The 19951-nt window shown below is 42.6% G+C and overlaps 1 protein-coding gene across 3 annotated transcripts in view; it reads left to right on the top strand.

Moving 5' to 3' along the window:
• Positions 1-19951, top strand: part of PTCH1 (patched 1) — a 144378-nt gene that overhangs the window by 87604 nt on the left and 36823 nt on the right. For 2 of the 3 annotated variants that reach the window (XM_089662136.1, XM_089662134.1), the window contains exons 9-14: positions 1095-1226; positions 1389-1544; positions 2814-2912; positions 11800-11925; positions 16660-16778; positions 18598-19000. In XM_089662136.1, coding sequence (XP_089518262.1) covers positions 1095-1226; positions 1389-1544; positions 2814-2912; positions 11800-11925; positions 16660-16778; positions 18598-19000 — 1035 coding nt within the window. The remainder of the gene's footprint in view (positions 1-1094; positions 1227-1388; positions 1545-2813; positions 2913-11799; positions 11926-16659; positions 16779-18597; positions 19001-19951) is intronic. The other variant, XM_089662135.1, reaches the window with a different exon arrangement.

The raw sequence follows: 19951 nt of genomic DNA, 5'->3' as shown, positions 1-19951 counted from the left end.
TCATTTTTAGCCCGACTTTGCTGTAAATTAGGGTAAAGGGAATAAATTGTTCCTGCTGGCGAGAGATAGAAATACCAGTACAGGTGTGTGGCCCCCGTATAGTGGAAAATCTTTGAATTAGTGGAACTCCAGCAATTAAAAAAATCATTCATTTTGGATAGAGTGTGGAGGTGGTAGAACCTCTGTTTTGGTTTTTATACTTGTGTCCTTGCTGGCGAGATTTCACCCTTGTCACCTGAAAAGACATTTAGCAGGAATCTTCCTAACCAGAAAGCAATGTTGAGGAAAAAACCTGAATAAGAAAATTAAAAAAACTTGTCTGTCTTGCTATTTGTGTGCCCAAAACGGGGAATTCTTCTCCCAGGACAGGAGAGGGGAGATCTCCTCCCCAGTGGGGACAGAGACTGCTATACAAACTTGGCAAAGGTTATAGATCTTTGCCACTCTACCGGAAGTTATAAAGAAAGCAAATTATCTAGAGGAAGTATTCAAAGTGGAACTACACTGCATCTGAGCACCACAAACCAAAAGCGCCATTTAATTATTTTATTACACAAAGCAAACTTCCCCATCTATCTATGTCTCCACACTTTATTTTGCTGAGAAAAACACCTAGCTTTTCTGGCTTTGGCCATCATGAGTAAGGGCAGATGATTCATGTAGCATTTACTTCTTGGAATCCATTTGTGCTTGGCTCAGGCATACAGGCAGGTGGGTGTGCTTAGCTGAGAAAACCCCTCCTTCTCTCCTGAAGACTCCTGGGATATATGACATAATTTGCCTAGGCATGAAAACCAGGAAGTCAGTGAAGAAATGTAAAACAAAAAAAGTTTAAAATCTGTAAATATGATATACTTTCCTATCTATTTACTATTGCTAGCAGCATAAATATTAAAAATAGTCCATGTTGATTGAGAGAGTGAAGTTTCACTTTAAGATAGGGTGGAGAACAGGCAGATATGCATGATACATACCACAAAGTAACAGTTTTGTGTATTTCAAGAGGGTCTGCCTTCCTGCCCTTCTGAGGATCTCATCATATCATGCCTAATAATGTTAAGTATGTCATCTTCTGCTTTTTTTTTTTCTTTTAGGCGGTACATCAAAGTGTTCCACAAAACTCCACTCAGAAAGTTCTTCCTTTTACCACAACAACACTGGACGACATTCTCAAGTCATTCTCCGACGTGAGCGTCATCAGAGTTGCCAGTGGGTACTTGCTAATGGTGAGTTGAGTCTATTGTGGAAGTTAAATGCAGGAAAATTAAGGCATGGGGCTTGGATGTGTAATATGTTAACATGCATGTTAAAGAAGTTGTTCTTCCCCAGTAAACTGCCAAAAGATGGAGGTGACCTGTTGCATTCTAATGTGATATGCTTTTTTACAGCTTGCCTATGCCTGTTTAACCATGCTGAGGTGGGACTGTGCCAAGTCTCAGGGTGCCGTGGGGCTGGCTGGAGTTTTGCTCATTGCACTTTCAGTGGCTGCAGGATTGGGCCTGTGTTCATTGATTGGGATTTCCTTTAATGCTGCAACAACTCAGGTATTATTAACAAATGATTGGCTAGATGCATGATTTGTACAGGTGCAGATTTTCAAATTGTCCAGTGGTTTTATTTTTGTATGCTGCTCTTCAAATCGGAGTTCCAGCTGATTAAAAAAAAAAATAAAAGTCAGAAGGTACAAAAACTGTAGCTGCTGACTTTTAAACTACAGCCACTTACCTGTCCCTCAGTCCAGCAGTGTCCTCACCACCGCTGGTTTCACCAGCTGTCTTCTCTCCCTGGTGCCGGCATCTTCAGTGTGGGCACCTGGCTGTGACATCTTGCGGCTTCACAGCCGGGTGCTTACTGTACATGCGTGAGAAGCGCTGCGCTTTGTGAATGGTCCCGTAGTCTTCTGGGACCTGTCACGTGTCCCAGAAGACTACGGGGAAGGAGGGAGGACAACTTCCACTTCTGATTGCCTTAGGCGATTGCAGCGCAAGTGGGAGTCGGTATCTGTCAAATTCAGGTACCCACTCCCCAAAGGTGCCAATCCTTAACAGGCAGCGGGGGACAATGCATTAAAGCGGAACTTCCCCTCTTGGGTGGAGTTCCGTTTTAAGTCAACGTGTGATTACAAACCAATCAGCACATCACTGATTTTATGCTGCTGTTAATCTAGGATATTTCTTCTGCCATTTAAAGCTATATTGCTACCTTTTAGTATATTAAACCAGAACTTTACCAATAACTTGATAAAGAAATTTGTTTAGGGGGAACATAAATTCCAGATTCATAATTATGCTACCAAAATTAGTGTGTGCTGTAAATTGCCTCCAGCATTATTCCCGTTTCTTCTTGCTGGAGGCTGCCATTTTACTGAAGCCCAGAGCCTCTAAGCAGCAGTACGTATTGAGGCTGTCCACAGATTGGCCTCTACATTTTTGGCAGTGCCAACATATAGAGCACAACTGAGCATGTGCAGAGCGGGGTGAGCCAGTATATTACTGGATTTTAAACAGTATAGGCACTTATTTTAATTTTTTACATGGCTGTACCTGCAAAAGAGGTCAACCTGAAGTCCTCTAGCAGGACTTAATTTTCTGACTAAAGATTCAATTTAACATTTTGCTGTTTGTCTCTGAAGTAATCCTTTTGTGTAAAAAAAAATACTTTAAACTGACCAAAAGACCAATGTTAAAATAGTCTTCTAAGTGAAAGGTTAAATGTAAATCTGTTTGGCTGTCACAAATGTAAGTTAACAAGGTTAGACAGACAAAGATTGTATGCGTGCGTACTGTATTGACTGCCTGCATTGTTCCCAACAGGTTTTGCCTTTTCTTGCTCTTGGGGTTGGTGTCGACGATGTATTTCTATTGGCACATGCATTTAGTGAAACTGGCCAAAATAAAAGGATTCCATTTGAGGTAATTGCAATCTTTCAGATGAAGAATGCCTTTGTTCACACAGGTATTTTTCCAGGAGGCATGCTTTGTTTTATCCAAATTTTTGCATCCTTAACATTTGAATGCTGCTGAAGGAAGAATTCCTTGCTCATTTCCAGACTATAAGGATGGTACAGGTCAAATATATTAAACCTCCAGTCTATTAAAAAAAAAAACAATAAAAATTAATTTGAGATGAAATTGGTAAACTTTATAAAGCAGTGGAGTTGATTTTCACCAAACATTCACAAGTGGTGAATCAATCACTGTTTAAAATACATGCACCTGGAAGATTCACTTGTCATGAATGTCAGATTAATTGCATTATAAACATTACACTATAAGTCAGAAGCTTCCAGAAGAATATGTACTGGTATAGAAAAAATATATAGATCAGATAATTACTTATTAGTGTACTAAGCTAGATACGGAAATTCAGAATATACCGTGCACATGATCATGGCATGCTGGTTGTTTAGTACTCTTACGACAAACAGGTTTTTGGTACCAAGTACCTGGTGTTAGTAGTTTTATGCACACAGCAGCCCCCATCCTCTTCTTCTCGGGTCCCCCTCCGACGCTCCTGGCCCCTCCCTCCTGCCAAGTGCCCCCAGAGCAAGCGGCTTGCTATGGGAGCACCTGAACATGCTCGCTCCCCAGCCTCTGCTCAGTGTATTCATTCATACACTGAGCCATGGCTGGACCCCACCCCTTCTCTCTTCCCATTGGCTCACTAGCTGTGATTGACAGCAACGGGAGCCAATGGCTCAGCCAATGAGGAGAGGGAGTCCCGGGATAGCCGAGACTCCAGTGCACATTGCTGGCAGAAGATGGGGCTCAGGTGAGTATTAGGGAGGGATGCTGCACAGAGTAGGTTTTCTCCTTCATGCATAGAATGCATGAAGGTGAAAAACCTTGAGCCTTTACAACCACTTTAAGCTTAGCCTGAAATGTAATACTTGCTGTAACATCCATCTACGCCTTAATCGTTAACCTTATCTTATAACCTCACCTTTTAAACTGAACAATTGACCTTAAACTGATCCGAACACAAATACTTTAAGTGCATGTCAGAGCAAAATAAATGAATTTACGGTTCATCTCTGAAATATTTGCACGTTTCCCCATGTTTTGTCATAACGTTAAGCTGTGACTTTTGAGCAATTAAATTGCAGTCTAAGGCACTCAAGTCACATCAAAGTAGTGCAGGAACCTTTTTAAGGTCACTGCAACTTTACGTTGCATAGATTTTTTTTTTTTGTATTAACAATTTTTATTGGTTTTCATGAAATACAAAAACAGTATATTTCAAAAGGTTAAGAAGAGAAAATAAACATAACAGAAAGATACATCGATGGCAAAATTAAATAGTATCAGGACCAGCGGAGTCATAAATATCAATGTAAAGGATATCAGGGCCTTGCAACGTGGACCGGCATAGAAGAGGTGAAAGTATCCCATGGGATCCAAATCATCTCAAATACAGCAAACGAACAACTATGTAGTGCAGTCAAATATTCCATCTGTCTTACATCAGCAATGAGTTTGTACAAAATTGACATTGAAGGAGGAGTAGAGGATAACCAACACATAGGAATGCTTCTCCTGGCCGCGGTCAGCACATGGACAGCGAGTTTCCTGGATAATTTAGGTAATCCTGGGAATGGTAGACCCAGTAAAAAATGTAAGGGATCAAGTGGGAGAGAGACATGCAGCAATGAATTCAACAAGGAAAGAACATGCTGCCAGAAAGGGGTAATGGAGCTGCATGTCCAAAAAATATGATATAGAGAACCAGGGTCTCTACTACAGCGCCAGCAATCAGGAGAAGCACTCGGATTATAAGCATTTAGAACCTCAGGTGTTTTATACCATAACATCATAATCTTGTAAATATTTTCCTTAAAAACCACACAGACAGAAGATCTAGATGCATTTTCCCAAATTTTCTTCCATGTCAATAAATCAATGTCACGTTGTATGAATTGAGACCACCTACGCATATAAAGGTGAGTATCATTGGATAAGGAGGGGGCTTCCATAAGAAGTTTATAAGTATTAGAGATTATACCCCTATGGTGGGGACCCTGCATACATAAACTTTCAAAGGGAGTAGGTTTCCCCAGAGTCAATGAGGGAGATAAAGTGGAAAAAAAGTGGCGTATTTGAAGATAAATATATAGGTGTTGAGGAGGTAAGAGGGCTTTTTTCTGGAGGACTGGGAATGAGTGTAACTTACGAGTCACCGGATGTACCAAGTGACGCAGTTGAAAAAGGTTAGCTACAACCCAATGCGACATCCGGGACATGGACATATTGTCTGGGAGATTAGGGTTATAGAGGACATTTGTCAGTGGGGAGCAATCAGAGGCCAATGTAAATTTAGCCCTACATTTCCGCCAAACAGTCAGAGAAAAGTACATAGGTCCCAGAAATAAATGGCGAAAGGAGGAGACATCCACTGCTGAGGTCGACCAAAGGAGAGAGCATGGATGAGCTGGGGACAATTGCAAAGATTCGATCTCAGTCCATGTGTTGGGAGGATGATGGGAAGACCATGACATGAGAAAACGAAGATGAGTTGCGTAGTAATATGTTATAATATCCGGGGCCCCCAAGCCCCCCCTAGATCTTGGGGAAAGCAAAACGGAACGTGCAACCCTGTGCCGCCTATTGTGCCAAATAAAATGCAGGAAAGATTTCTGAAGAGAGTGAAGTTTGGACATAGGAATGGGAACAGGGAGGGTCGCAAACAGGTACAAAAGTTTAGGCAACACTGTCATTTTTAATACGTTAATGCGTCCTAGGAAAGAAATGGGCAAGGCATCCCATCGTTTCAGAGAGCGAGAAATTGCTATGAATAGTGGAGGGAAATTGGCCTCGTATATGGATTGGTAAGAGGAAGTAAGATTAGTACCTAAATATTTTAAAGAATGGGTACACCACCGATAGGGAAAGGCTTCCTGAAGCGAGGATAATGTGACAGGTGGGACGTGAATTGGGAGTGCCTCAGTTTTAGACGTATTAACTTTGTAACCTGAAATAGCCCCAAATCGTTTCAAGATCTGATGCAAAATTGGTAAAGAAGTATAGGGACTCGTGAGTGTGAGGAGGATGTCGTCTGCAAACAGCGATAATTTGTACTCATGGGTATGGGAATGTATCCCGCGAATATCCGGATTCGACCTAATGGCTGTGGCCAGTGGCTCCAGGCAAAGAATAAACAGCAGAGGGGAGAGTGGACAACCCTGACGTGTGCCATTTGACATCTGAAAAGGGAGTGAAAGAAAAGATGCTAATCTGACCTGCGAAAATGGGGAAGAATAAAGGGCCTTCAAGGCTGCTACAAATGGACCCCGGAAACCAAACTTCTCCAAAACCATAAACATGTAGGGCCAACTTAACCGGTCGAAAGCTTTTTGAGCGTCCAAGCTCAGTAACACAGCAGGGGTGGAGGATCGATTAACCAGATCAACCAGATCAATAGTTCTCCTGGTGTTATCCGCAGCATGTCTGGAAGGCACAAAGCCCACTTGGTCCCTATGTATGAGTTTGGAAATAATTCCGGACAGTCGGTTGGCTAAAATTTTTGTGAAAATCTTGTAATCGGAATTAAGTAGGGCAATCGGACGGTAGTTGTCTACAATAGAGGGATCCTTATCGGGTTTAGGGATAACCGAGATATAGGCTCGTGAAAAGTCAGTCTGGGGTGTGACCCCCTTAAAAAGATCTCTGTAAAGAGAAAGGAGATGGGGAGCCAGGATACCAATAAAGGATTTATAATAGGTGTAGGGTAAACCATCCGGACCCGGGGCCTTACGAGAAGGGAGATGTTTAATTGTATCAAGTAATTCCTCTATCGTAATGTCAGCATTAAGAATGGCAATGTCTGAGGGAGATAGTCTCGGAAATGACAAGGAATCAAAAAAATTGTCAAAGGATAACTGTGTGAGAGGCGGGTGGAGGCCTGGGATCAAACAGTTATACAGTTTCTCATAGTAGGAGCCAAAAAGGGTTGCCATGACCTGAGGATCATAGGTAGGACTGCCGTTTGGTTGGATTAAAAGATCAGGCATCGTGGAAGGAGACTGAGCTTTAAGTCGATTGACTAACATACGATGGGGTTTGTTGGAAAATTCATAAAATTTCTGTTTAACCCACAGCAGGGATTGTGCAGCCTTACTGGAGTCGAGGGTTTTAATTCGGTCACGTAAAAATGTTACCTTCCGGAGTCCAGAAATGGAAGGCTTGGCCATCAACCGTCGTTCCGCCAAAAATAGTTGATGTACAAGAGAGGCCTTAGCACGTGCCGCAGATTTCTTTAAACGAGACCCCATAGAAATACAGAGTCCCCGAAATACCGCCTTATGGGCCTCCCATAAAATAGAGGAAGAGGCTACGGAGCCAACATTGAGGGTAAAATAGGTATCAAGTCCCCGAGACAATTCATCCCTAAGATGATCTGTGGAGAGGAAGGTCTCATTAAGGCTCCAATGACATGGTTTGGGTAAAGCGGGAGGAAAGAAAAGGTTTAAAGTCAGAGAGGCGTGGTCAGACCAGGTAATGGGGTTAATTTCAGAAGAGACCAAGAGTGAAAGCAATGGGGCAGAGATGAAAAAATGATCTAAGCGGGAGAAGCTACGGTGGGGGGTGGAGTAGAAAGTAAATTGTTTATGGGTGGGGTGTTTAATCCGCCAGGCATCGAAGAGACGATGCTCCCTTATCAGTCTACGAAAGGATTTTGAAGCGGAGCATTGCCGCTTCGAGGGTGTGGACTCAAAAAGAACTTTCCTGTCCTTATGGGGGGATAAAATCAAATTAAAATCACCCCCCACAATCACATGTGAAGTGGAAAAAGAGTCTAAAGCGGCGAGTGTTTGGGAAAGAAATTGCAGTTGACCCGTATTGGGGGCGTATAAATTCAGCAGAACAAGGGGAGTGTTACCCAGCATACATTCCAGAATAATGAAACGACCTTTTTGGTCAACTCTGGAGGAAACAATCCGAAGGGAGCAGTGCGACCCAATCAAAACTGCCACCCCAGCCTTCCCGGAGGGATCAAAGGCCGAATAGGCTTGGGGAAAAAATCTTGAGGCAAAACGAAAGGAGCCAGCTGATTTGAAATGGGTCTCTTGAACAAAAATAATGTCTGCTCCTGAGGATCGAAATTCCCTCAAAGCCATCCACCTTTTTTGAATGGAGTTGAGGCCCTTGACATTATACGACATAAACCGCAAAGCCATTATAAAATAACAAAAATTGAAGCAAATGTGTTAGCCTAAAAAAGAAATGAAATACCATCGATGCAATAGAAAAAAAAACAAAAAACAATAAAGTAACACAGAAAAGTGTAAACATAGAAATTGACATAAGTATCCATGGGGATATAAACTCGGGAACAACCAATTGGCCCAAGTCGTCTAGGCCTATGGCTAGACAAATTCGGGAGCAGCACGACAACCAAGACATCAGAAAAATCGTCATGCCCGGCCAGATAAAACAGAAGTGAGAAAATGCACCCAACAATGGTTCGGCCGGACAGAAAAGAGAAACCCAAAAAGAAAAAAATATTATGTAAAAAAACCCAGGAAGGAAGGATCATCACCGGAAACACATCGGAAGGGCACCCCAGAGAATCATCATACAGATGGATTGATCTACTGAGGGTGACGTGGACGCTGTGGGGTACGTGTGAGTCTCTTCTGACCTCCGCGGACTGGAGTCCAGATCTTGTTGGGGGTGGCGGATGGACGAGACGGAGTTGGTGGCAGAGGGGACACATCTTCAGGCAAAGGTGGAAGTCCCAGGCGCTTTAAGAAGGAATCCACCTCTTGAAGATCACGAAGCACGACTTGGGAATCATCCCTAGTCACGACCAACCGGAAAGGAAACCCCCATCGGTAAAGGACATGATGTTGTTGGAGGTGTGTGGTGAGCGGCTTCAGGGCTCGTCTCTTGGCCAAGGTAGTCGGAGACAAATCGCAGAAGAGTTGGAGTCTGTCACCTTTAAATTCCAGAGATGATTTGTGGCGAGCAGCTGATAATAAGGCTTCTTTGCTCTGAAAAAAGTGGAAGCGAACTATGACGTCGCGTGGTCTGGTGCCTTCGACAGGTTTTGGGCCCAGTGAGCGATGAGCCCTGTCCATTCGCCAATCCGTTTCCGGAACCAATGGAGCAGTTGCGCTAAAGAAGGACAGAAGGTGACGGTGCAATTGCGCATCAGCGATAGATTCGGACATACCGCGTATACGGATATCTTGGCGCCGTTCCCGGTTTTCTAAGTCTTCTTGCTGGAGTTGCATTTGGGACATGGAATGCTTCAAATATGCGTTATCCTCTTCCAAAACATGAACGTATTGCACCAAATCATCAAACTCAGTCTCCAATTTATCCGTGCGATCTCCAATCTGAGTTATTTCCCCTCTGAGATCTAATGCCAGCTTTCCAATTTCAGCGGATATGGATGCGGTAATATTGCGCAGAAAAATTTGCAACTTGTCATCTAGCGCTGAAAGTGTGAGGGAAGGAGACGGTATGGTTTGCTGAGATATCTGGGTGGAGGGAGGATGATTTCCCGATGCAGAGTATTCTGCTGCCCTCCCAGTTATATGCTGGGGATCCCCAGTTATATTATGGGGATCAGAGTCCTCCATCTGGGGCTGAGTCAGGGCAGAGGCAGGCATGGAAGCTGACAGGCATGAAGGTGCAGTACCCTCCGTGACCACCGGGGGGCCGGGATCTCTCCCTGGGTTCCTGGGCATACTGGAGGCCGGGGATTGCGGCCTGGACAGGAACCGCCGGAGCGGCGAGGGCCGCGAATCCGGTGGCTGCGGGGAGGGGGGCTTCCAGCGCCCTATCTTCCCCATACAGGTCTCTCCCTGGAGCCGGGCCGGGTGCCAAGTGGGTGGGACTCACCCTTATTAGTAGGGAAGCAGTGGCGTGTAGCAGGTGAGTCCGCGCTGGCCGGGGATGAGCGGAGCTCAGCTAGAATGCAGCCGCCATCGTCCCTGGCCGCGCATGCGCCCCAGTTGCATAGATTTTAACGGCTTCTATTAAGGTACACGAGCTGCAACTCGGGGTCAAAATTGTACTGACAAGTCGCACAAGTGTGAATGGAGCCTAATAGCTAAACTGCAGTAACTGCTAGAAAGTAATGTGTTTTTCATTTAATGCAAAAAAGATACTATGATATTAAGAATATACTCTCTGAATTTGTATCAATATAAATTTTGGAAAGATTCACTGTCATGATGACCACTTATGCAGAAAAGTGAGAAGAAATCGACAATGTTATATTTATCATGAGAACATGTGTGAAGAGGTATCTTTTTCAATGGGGGCACTTCTTTTGGTGACAACGCTCCATAGCGAGTCTTCTTCTCATTTTTAGATTTCCAGTCATCTAGAACAAATCTGTCAAATAGGGACAGCAATAAACACAAGCAGAGGTTCTAACACTCAATCTTTTGAAAAAAAAAAAAAAGTGAGAGGGAGTCTTGGTTGGAGATTTAAGTGGATGAAAAGTGAGAATGAGACATATAAAGAATTCCTGAACCAATTTTACCCAGGACTAGAAATGAACAACAAAACAATATGCCTTTTAAAAGGTATTCTGTCAAAATAGAAATATTGCAGCTGCCATTGCTGACTTGTTTTTGGAAATTGCTTGTTCCAGGCTGATGACAGATTTTGAGACTTGCGTCACTACTTAGTCATTGCCTTGGAACAAGCATGTACATATCAGACATGTTCAAATCTAGTTTGCAGAGGCAGCTCCCATACTTCTATTATGACAGATTCCTTAAAGCCCATTGAGATCCCTGGCTGCGTGCTTTTTTTGTTGCATTAGGCAGTAGCTCCATCATGTGTTTTGACTAGTATTTTCAACGCTTTTTTGAGTTTAGAATTTGAAGTGCTTAGGGTTAACAGTCATTGACCAAAGCTTGTTAATACCTGTTGCCAATGCATTAAAATACATCATAGGCATTTTGATGCACTGCCATTGATTTCTAAGGACTTTCCAACCCACCAGAAAAGGCTATGGCCAGTAAACCATACAGCATACAACATCACATCAGCTAACCAGCACATCTACCTTTTAAAGAAACTACAAGTACAGAAGAATACCTGTTGATATGCTAAAATGCACTCCTGTTTTGGGCTAATACACAGTATTCTGTGGACTGAGTGTTGTCAGCCTTGCCCAGTTTTCACAACTTAAGGACCAATTTATCTGTAGTTCTGAGATGAGGACTAGGAGGGCTAATTACTCTTTGAGATAACACAGGAAGTGGACAGGTAAGAAAAGTTCATTGTTGGCATTTACATGGACATAAAATCCTAGGGCCCAATTGAAGTCCCAGACATTGTAATAACAGCCTCAGTTTTCATAGTCCTATTTCCACTATATCATTCTTTAGCCAGTTGCTTAGTGTGTCAAATATGGCTGAGCATTTCAAAAGACATCAGAATCTGACCAGTGCACTCTAATCTAACAGACTGCTTTAGACACATCCCGAACACATAGCGGTATAGGACTAGAAAGCACAAAGTTGGAAGACCACTGATTTGGGCAGAGAAGGTATTGGTAGTAAACCATACAGTAGAAATTCTGTACCGACATTACTGCACCTACAATGCTTTTACACCGTACCTACAATGCTTTACCGTATATAATAGCATGACGAACTGAGACCAATGGCAACAAAAGATTAGCTTTATTTGCTTAACTAGACCTAATTGCTAAAGTTTGATTACTGTTTTGTTGGGGTGCAACACATTGATGGTCCTTGCATAAGAAAACTTCGAAAATACTGGTGGTTGCAAAACATGAGTTATTTGAAAGAGCCTTTTTTTTATTCTATACTAGGACAGAACTGGGGAGTGCCTGAAAAGGACAGGAGCTAGTGTAGCTCTGACTTCAATCAGCAATGTGACTGCCTTCTTCATGGCAGCCCTGATACCTATTCCTGCACTCAGGGCATTCTCACTCCAGGTAACAAGTTTTCATTGTAAAAAAATTTAAACATGTATTATGATTTACAGGGAAAGTATCATATTTTTATTTAGCATTTGCTTCATATGGTAAAACATTGTTTTGATCTGTGACCTCGATACGGGCTTGTAGTGCTGCTCAAAGCTGGGGACTTTGTTCCCATGTTCTGAAAAAATGAGGGGGGTGCAGGCATGCCGATGTACTCATCCAAAGCAGTGTGTGCAGTAAATAAGTGAAGATGCCACTCTCTCGACCAGCTGGTGTAACACTGAAGTATGGAACGGCCTCAGCCTACATGCCTCCTCCAAGGCCATGGCATTTTGCCCAGCCCAGGAGGGGCAAAACATGTATGGGGGAGTGGTCATAAGGGAGACCTATAGGCCGAGGCCACTCCCATACTTTGCGTTACACTGGCTGGTTGGGAGAGTGGTGTCTTCGCTTATTTATAGTTTTTATCTGATTTTTTTTTAATTGTTTTCTGTGTAACTTTTTTATGATCAAAAATAGATTTGTAAGTGCTCCCTTTAGTGGCTGTCCATATTACAGATAAGGCAAATAACTGCTGCAAGAAAATCAATTACAGGGAAATACTTTAGAATGGAGTCCTTTTGATGCCCTAACCATAGATGTCCACTTAGGCTAGAGGAGTAGTTGTAAATCACAGTACTGCTTTATTAAACAGGATGCTGAGTGGGTGCATATGTCATGTTCTGAGCAAATATGGCTGTCATGGGCATACATTCCAAACCATAAACTGGAACAAGGTATTTAAAAACTTGCTCACATATTCAAAGAATTACATATGTTAAGCTGTTAACCAGTGTTCTCTACACTGCTCAAACAAATTAAAGGAAGACTTTGAAAACACATCAGATCTCAGTGGGGAAAAATATCATGCTGGATATCTATCCTGATAAATGAATCCTGAAAATCAAAGTGAAAAAAATGATGCAGCAGGCTAGTCCATTTTGCTAAAAATTTCATTGCAGCAAGTCAAAATGGTACTCAGTAGATTGTATGGCCCCCACCCCATGTGCTTTTATGCATGCCTGACAACATCAGGGCATGCTCCTAATGAGACAACGGATAGTGTCCTTGGGTATTTCCTCCCAGATCTGGACCAGGGCATCACTGAGCTCCTGGAGAGTCTGAGTTACAACCTGGCGGCATTAGATGGATCAAAACATTATATCCCAGTGGTGTTCTTTTGGATTTAGGTCAGGCGATTGTGGGGGCCATTCAATGGTATCAATTCTTTCATCCTGCAGGAACTGCCTGCATATTCTCGCCACATGAGGCTGAGCATTGCCGTGCACCAGGAGAATCCCAGCACCCACTGCACCAGCGTAGGGTCCGACAATGGGTCCAAGGATTTCATCCTGATACCTAATGGCAGTCAGGATGCCATTGTCTAGCCTGTAGAGGTCTGTGCGTCTCTCCATGGATATGCCGCCCCAAACCATCACTGATCCAACACCAAAACGGTCATGCTGAACGATGTTACAGGCAGCATAACATTCTCCATGGCTTCTCCAGACCCTTTCACGTCTGTCACATGTTCTCAGGGTGAACCTGCTCTCATCTGTGAAAAGCACAGGGCGCCAGTGGCAGACCTGACCATTCTGGTGTTCAATGGCAAATACCAGTCGAGCTCTGTGGTGCCAGACAGTGAACACAGGGCCCACTAGAGGACGTCAGGCCCTCAGGCCACCCTCATGAAGTCTGTTTCTGATTGTTTGGTCAGATACATTCACACCAGTGACCTGCTGGAGGTCATTTTGTAGGGGTCTGGCAGTGCTCATCCTGTTTTTCCTTGCACAAAGGAGCAGATACCAGTCCTGCTGATGGGTTAAGGACCTTCTACGGCCCTGTCCAGCTCTCCTAGAGTAATTGCCTGTCTCCTGGAATCTCCTCCATGCTCTTGAGACTGCTGGGAGACACAGCAAACCTTCTGGCAATGGCACGTATTGATGTGCCATCCTGGAGGAGTTGGACTACCTGTGCAACCTCTGTAGAGTCCAGGTATGGCTTCATGCTACCAATAGTAACACTGACCCTGGCCAAATGCAAAACTAGTGAAAAACAGTCAGAAAAGATGAGTAGGGAAAAAAATGTCAGTGGCCTCCACCTGTAAAACCATTCCTGTTTTAGGGGTCCTCTCATTGTTTCCCATCTAGTGCACCTGTTGTTAATTCCATTAATACCAAAGCAGCTGAAGCTGTTTTAACTACCCCCTCTGCTACTTAATGCAGGCCATAGACGGTTCGTTTATGGGCTGATTTTTCGTCCAAAAAACGAAACATCGTTCGCTCTGTAAACTGATGTTGCCACCAATGATTGCGAAAATCAGCCGTTTTTCACAAATTTTCCAGCATGATCGATAAACGAAATGAGGAGGAACCGTGAAAATCGGCTGATGCCATTGCCCCACTAACAGTGCGAAAATTGGCCGATTATTCTTTTGAACGAAAAATCGGCCAATAAACGAACCGTCTATGGCATGCATAACTGACCAGATCAATATCCCAGGAGTTTAATTGACTTGATGCTATACTCTGTTTAAAAAGTGTTCCTTTAATTTTTTGAGAAGTGTGTAATAGTATTTCAGAAGTTTGTAGATTCTTATTTAAATAGCATTTGGATTTTACATCCTCTACAAAGTCATAATCGATAATGCAAATGATTGATTCTCTGCAGATCAAAAACTATTGTGTTCCTATAGAGTATATTATTAAAAACATTTTCATGAAAGCAAATCACAGCAGCTTCTTTTTGACTTCTGTCTTAGCATTGTCTGTCACCTTTTCTAACCTCTGTCTTAAAGGAATAAGGTAATTCTGGAGTCATATATTGCGCAAAAAGCAGCTTTTCACAATAGCTGGATAAAAAAGGGAGTTTACTGAAGGGCAGCTGTAATGTGGAGCTTGAGCTGACAGGCATCCTCATCTGCTCATCACTTCAAGCTATGAAGTACACCCACTCTCCCTGTGTGGTCTACCAGGAATGGCAAAGAAAACACACATACCTTGGGCAGGGCCCCATCTGAGAAGGCATACTAGTTTTTCCCTGAGTAGTTCTAACACAGACCTCCCATTCTTCTCTGACATCAGTTACAGGCAGAGTGCTCCAGATTTCCAAACACTGCAGCACAGAATCTCTACAACTGCTTTCAGTGTTACCAAATAGGAAGGATTTGTATAGTCTGGCAGATCTGAGCTGATCAGTCGCTGTGACAGATACAAGGCCTCATTTATCAACGTCTGAAGGAACAAATATGTTTGCATTGCTCCAAAGTAACCACAATTTTGCAGAGGTTAGAATCAAATTGGTTGCTTTGGTGGATACAGACAGTTCTTTCTTCCAAGGCCTTGATTAGTAAGGCCTGGTGTGTACTGTGTGTTCTATAGGTATTTATTGTTATTTATTTATTTCAAGTACTTCTATAGCGCCATCAAGTTATGCAGTGCTTTACATATATATTGTACATTCACATCAATCCCTAACCCTCAAGGGGCATACAATCTAAGGTCCCTAACTTACATTCATACATACACATACTAGGGACAATTTAAACAGGAGCCAATTAACCTACCATAGTTAATGCTAATGACCCAGATCTTCTTTTTTTTTTTTGTTTTTTTTGTTTTTTTTCCAATGGACAACCCTCAGAAATGTAACTTGTGCCCTCCATAAAAACCAAAATCATAATGGTGTAAAAAAAAAAAAAAAAAACCCATGCAATAATGTTGACATGCTATCACTGAATTTACTACAGCCAAATAGGCTGTTCACTTTACAAGACAACTTTCCCTCACCTTAAAGTAGTTGTAAACCTCGATTTGAAATTGAACAAAGCATCTCCCTCTGTTGTGTGTACTTGCCTCTTTCCAAAGCACTAAGTAATATTTCTCTCTGCTGTTTTGTTCCTCTGTTATCAGCATGAATCACTTCTGACAAGTTTTCTTGACACCAAGAGAAAAAAAGTGACGGGGAGGGAACTCCAGCTGATTGACAGCCTTAGCTCTGTTCCTGTGTACTGTGTGAAGGGGGGTGTCTCCTCCCTCCAGTCCACTCTCAGAGCTCTTGTACAGTGTATAACTGGAGCTCTCCAGGCCAGGTGCAGACTGACCATTTGGAAACTCTGGCACTGTCCGAGGGCCCGGGGTCAGTGAAGGGCCCCATGAGATGCCCCTGGTACCTTTTTCATAGGCCTTTTTGAGTATGGGCAAGGACACAGGGCCCCATGATCCCCTATTGCCCGGGGGCCCCGTGAGTTGTCAGTCCGCCCCTGCTCCAGACCCTTGGTTTGTGAGTCTGTGAAAAATCCTTCTCATCTCTAAGTTTTACAAGGATGTACAAGATAAATGGCTGTAAATAAATAGGTACAACATATGTAGGATGATTTGATTCATCTGTGTATCTCTTGAGGCCAGTCACTTCACTGGGTATATGTAAGTGTTTAAAACCACTTAAATGAGGTGAAGCTCTGCTGACTTCCATCATGCATTATGTGCACACAAAAATCCTTTTTTTTTTTTTTTTTTCTTTTGTGTGTGATTGGGTGCTTTTTTATGGTGGATTTTCACATTCACAAAGCGAAGGGCAAATTATCATTCAGAGCGGACCACGGTCCTAATTTGGACTGGAATATTTTTAGTTTCATTGTAAAGCTGTGTGTAGAGTAATTATTAAGTCCAAGGACTGTTTGTTAATGCTTTCTTTGGTTCATTGCAGGCTGCTGTTGTAGTTGTCTTCAACTTTGCCATGGTTCTGCTGATATTTCCTGCCATTCTGAGCATGGATCTGTATCGAAGGCGAGATCGAAGGCTGGACATCTTCTGCTGTTTCAGCAGGTAAATCTTTGTAGCGAGAGAGGAAAATTTTTAAGTTATTCCCATTATAGCCAGATAAACATTTTTCAGTCCTGACCTCACCCTTAAATTGTGATCCTCCTAAATTTTTATAAGCAAGATAAATCCTCTACTTAGTTCTGCCTTTAGACTAGTATCTCTGCACTGAATCCTTTCTTCCACTAGTTTGGTCGCATACCCTCTTGCATGCTGGGGGCTACATGGGTGTGTCCTCAATGTCATGACAAGCAGCAGTAAGCTTTAGTTTAGCAAATAACTGCTTATGTGCTGGTCCTCATGCACACTGGACGTTTTTACAGCTGCTGTTTTTGGCTTTTGACGTTTTTTTCTACAGCCAGTAAAGCCCCCAGCATGTTATCCTATGTGTCCGTGCACACACAGACTGTAATCAATGTTTTTTGGCTGGAAAAAACCCCAGGACTAGTGGGTTTCTAGGAGTTTTTTAGCTGTTAAAAAAACACTCTTACCACTGAAAAACATGGCAAAACTGTGTTTTTGGATGGTTTTTTTTTTTTCTACCAAAAAAAAATTTTTTTTTGGTTAAAAAAACACTAAAAACTGCAAACGTGGCAAAGCGCCGCTAAACACTAATGCAAAAATGCTAAACAAAAGCTGAAAAACTCACGTTGTTAATGTGACTCTACAAAGTTAACGTTACCAGCGTTATCAAAACGTCCAGAGTGCATGAGGACTTAGCGTTTTGAGTGACTGGTCTCCCATTGTGAAGGAAAACAAGTCCAACTCTTTCTTTGTAACTTTCTGTACACTACAAAGTAGTAGGGTGGAACATGTAACATCCGCAGCCGTTCCTTGATATGCCGATTCTAGTGACGGCGAGCCTGGGGATCTTCTCTCTCTGAACTCGCAGTCACAATTTAAAAAAAAAAAAAAAAAAAGTGACTGGGAAGATTACAACTACCACCAGCCTTTGTGGCTGATGGCTTGTAGTTAACTACCAGATCACTGCTGAACACTCTAGAGCAGTGGTCTCCAAACTGTGGCCCAAGGGCCAGATGTGGCCCTTTGCTTTCCTCTATTCGTCCTTTGGGGCATTTTCTCTCCTATTGATATGGGGCACTATTCCCCCCCCCCCTCCCCCACTGATACCAATGATGGGGCACTATTCATTCCACTGACCCCAGTGATAGCGTACTATTCCTTCCACTGACACCAACAACGGGGCACTTTTTTTTTACACTAACAGCAATGATCAGGCACTATTCCTCCCACTGACCTTAACACAAACCTGTGGTATTGTTTACTCCCAATGATTCCGGTGCACTTTCTACTCCTACTTGCCACAGTCCAGCCCCCCTAAAGTCTGAAGGATTGTAAATTGGCCCTTTGTTTAGAAAGTTTGGAGACCCCTGCTCTAGGTAGTTCGTTGATGGCACCTGTCATTGTATAACTGCCTGCCTATATGAGGTATGAGAAGATAGCTTGCACTTAGTCTGCAGGAGCCATGCATTGCACCTGTGATCTTCTGATGGCAGGTGCAATGTCTCCTAATAAAAAAAAAAATAAAAAAAATTATAAATGCACTTTTTTTTTTTTTTTTTTACATGCAAAAAGATGTGCATTTATTTTTTTAAAAGGTGAACCTATTCTTTAAAGGCCACATGAATGTTAGAATATGGGAAAGTAATGTGAATGTTGTATAAAGAACAAATGCATTACAAAGGTACTCAGTTTATAAGCTTTTCATTGTATTGGCCCTTTTGTTGCAGTTTAATGATTTGATGCTACTTTATAATTAAGTACTGCTGGGATTGTACTTAGTCGTGTTATCCTTTTCTTTTAGTCCCTGTGTCAGTAGAGTGATTCAGATCGAACCCCAAGCATATCTGGACAGTAATGATAATACACGCTACAGCCCTCAAGCACCCTACAGCAATCACAGCTTTGCTCACGAGACTCAAATCACCATGCAGTCAACTGTTCAGCTGCGGACAGAGTATGACCCAAGGACTCAGTCTTATTATACTACAGCAGAGCCTCTATCAGAAATATCTGTCCAGCCGACTCTCTCAACACCCCATGATTCCAGTAGTCCGACACCAGAAGGCACAAGTTCTACGCGGGACCTGCTTACTCAGTTTTCCGAGTCCGGTCTTCACTGCCTTGAGCCTAACTGTTCAAAATGGACTCTTTCCTCATTTGCTGAGAAGTATTATGCCCCATTCTTGTTAAAGCCAAAAATAAAGGTAGGTGCCTATGCAATGACACTGTGCAGTTCTGAACTCGCAATAAGTTTCAAATAAATTGACTTAATTTTTTTTTTTTAAAGGCAGAATGTAAAAAAAGCCAGTGATTATGTACCTCTCCAAATCTTCTGCATCTGAGATGCTTCTGGGAGTGTTGAACGCTTGTTTTTCCGCTTTGGTTCCATTCACTGCTTCTACATGTTCTCAGGGCACAGTAGTTACATAGGGGCTGGGGGAAAGAAATGCAAAGTGAGGCAAAAAACAGGCATCGCAACACATCTGGAAATATGACAGATTCTGAAGATTCTTCGACAGCCATAGATTTTTTTAAAAGAGCAAAATTAGGACTTCCCTACTCCTGGAGAGGTGAATAGTATGTTTTGTTTTTTTTTTTTTGCCAGAAAAAGCAGCTTGCAAAAAAATATTAAGGCGACCAATTTCCCTCAAGTACAAGTTTGATTCCACTTGCAGCCAAGCAGTGTGATTTTTGTCAGAATGAATTTAGATTAAAGCATACTAAGAAATGCCAAATAGTTATGCAGCTTCTGTTGGTCCTTATTGTGAAATGTTCTAGGGAGAACAAGTATTAAACAGTATAAATTTTGTATTGACATTCATTTTAGTATGTGATGTCCATAAATTAATTTAGATTTGATGAATTCAATGCATTGGTTTATATTTATAGTGAAACTGAGATGAAGATAAAACAAAAAAGTCACTGGCAGGTCATTGGACTCTTGAATCCAATGAGAATATAGAGGAGGAGTCTTTAAACTTTTAAAAAAAGGGCCAGTTTACTGTGCTACAGACTCTAGGGGGGGCCAGACTGTGGCCGCTGAGAGTAGAAAAGGTCCCGACGTCAGAAAAAAACAATTCCCTCTTTGGTGGCAGTAGGATTGATTGTGCCTATCTTTGGTGTCAGAGGGAGGAATTGTGCCCCATCGTTGGGGT

This window comes from Staurois parvus, unplaced genomic scaffold (assembly GCF_062004578.1).
Source record: "Staurois parvus isolate SC_StPar_1 unplaced genomic scaffold, SC_StPar_1.0 ptg001432l, whole genome shotgun sequence".
NCBI lineage: Eukaryota > Metazoa > Chordata > Amphibia > Anura > Ranidae > Staurois > Staurois parvus.
Note: the sequence above shows the minus strand (reverse complement) of the source record. Positions and strands in the feature narration are given on the sequence as shown.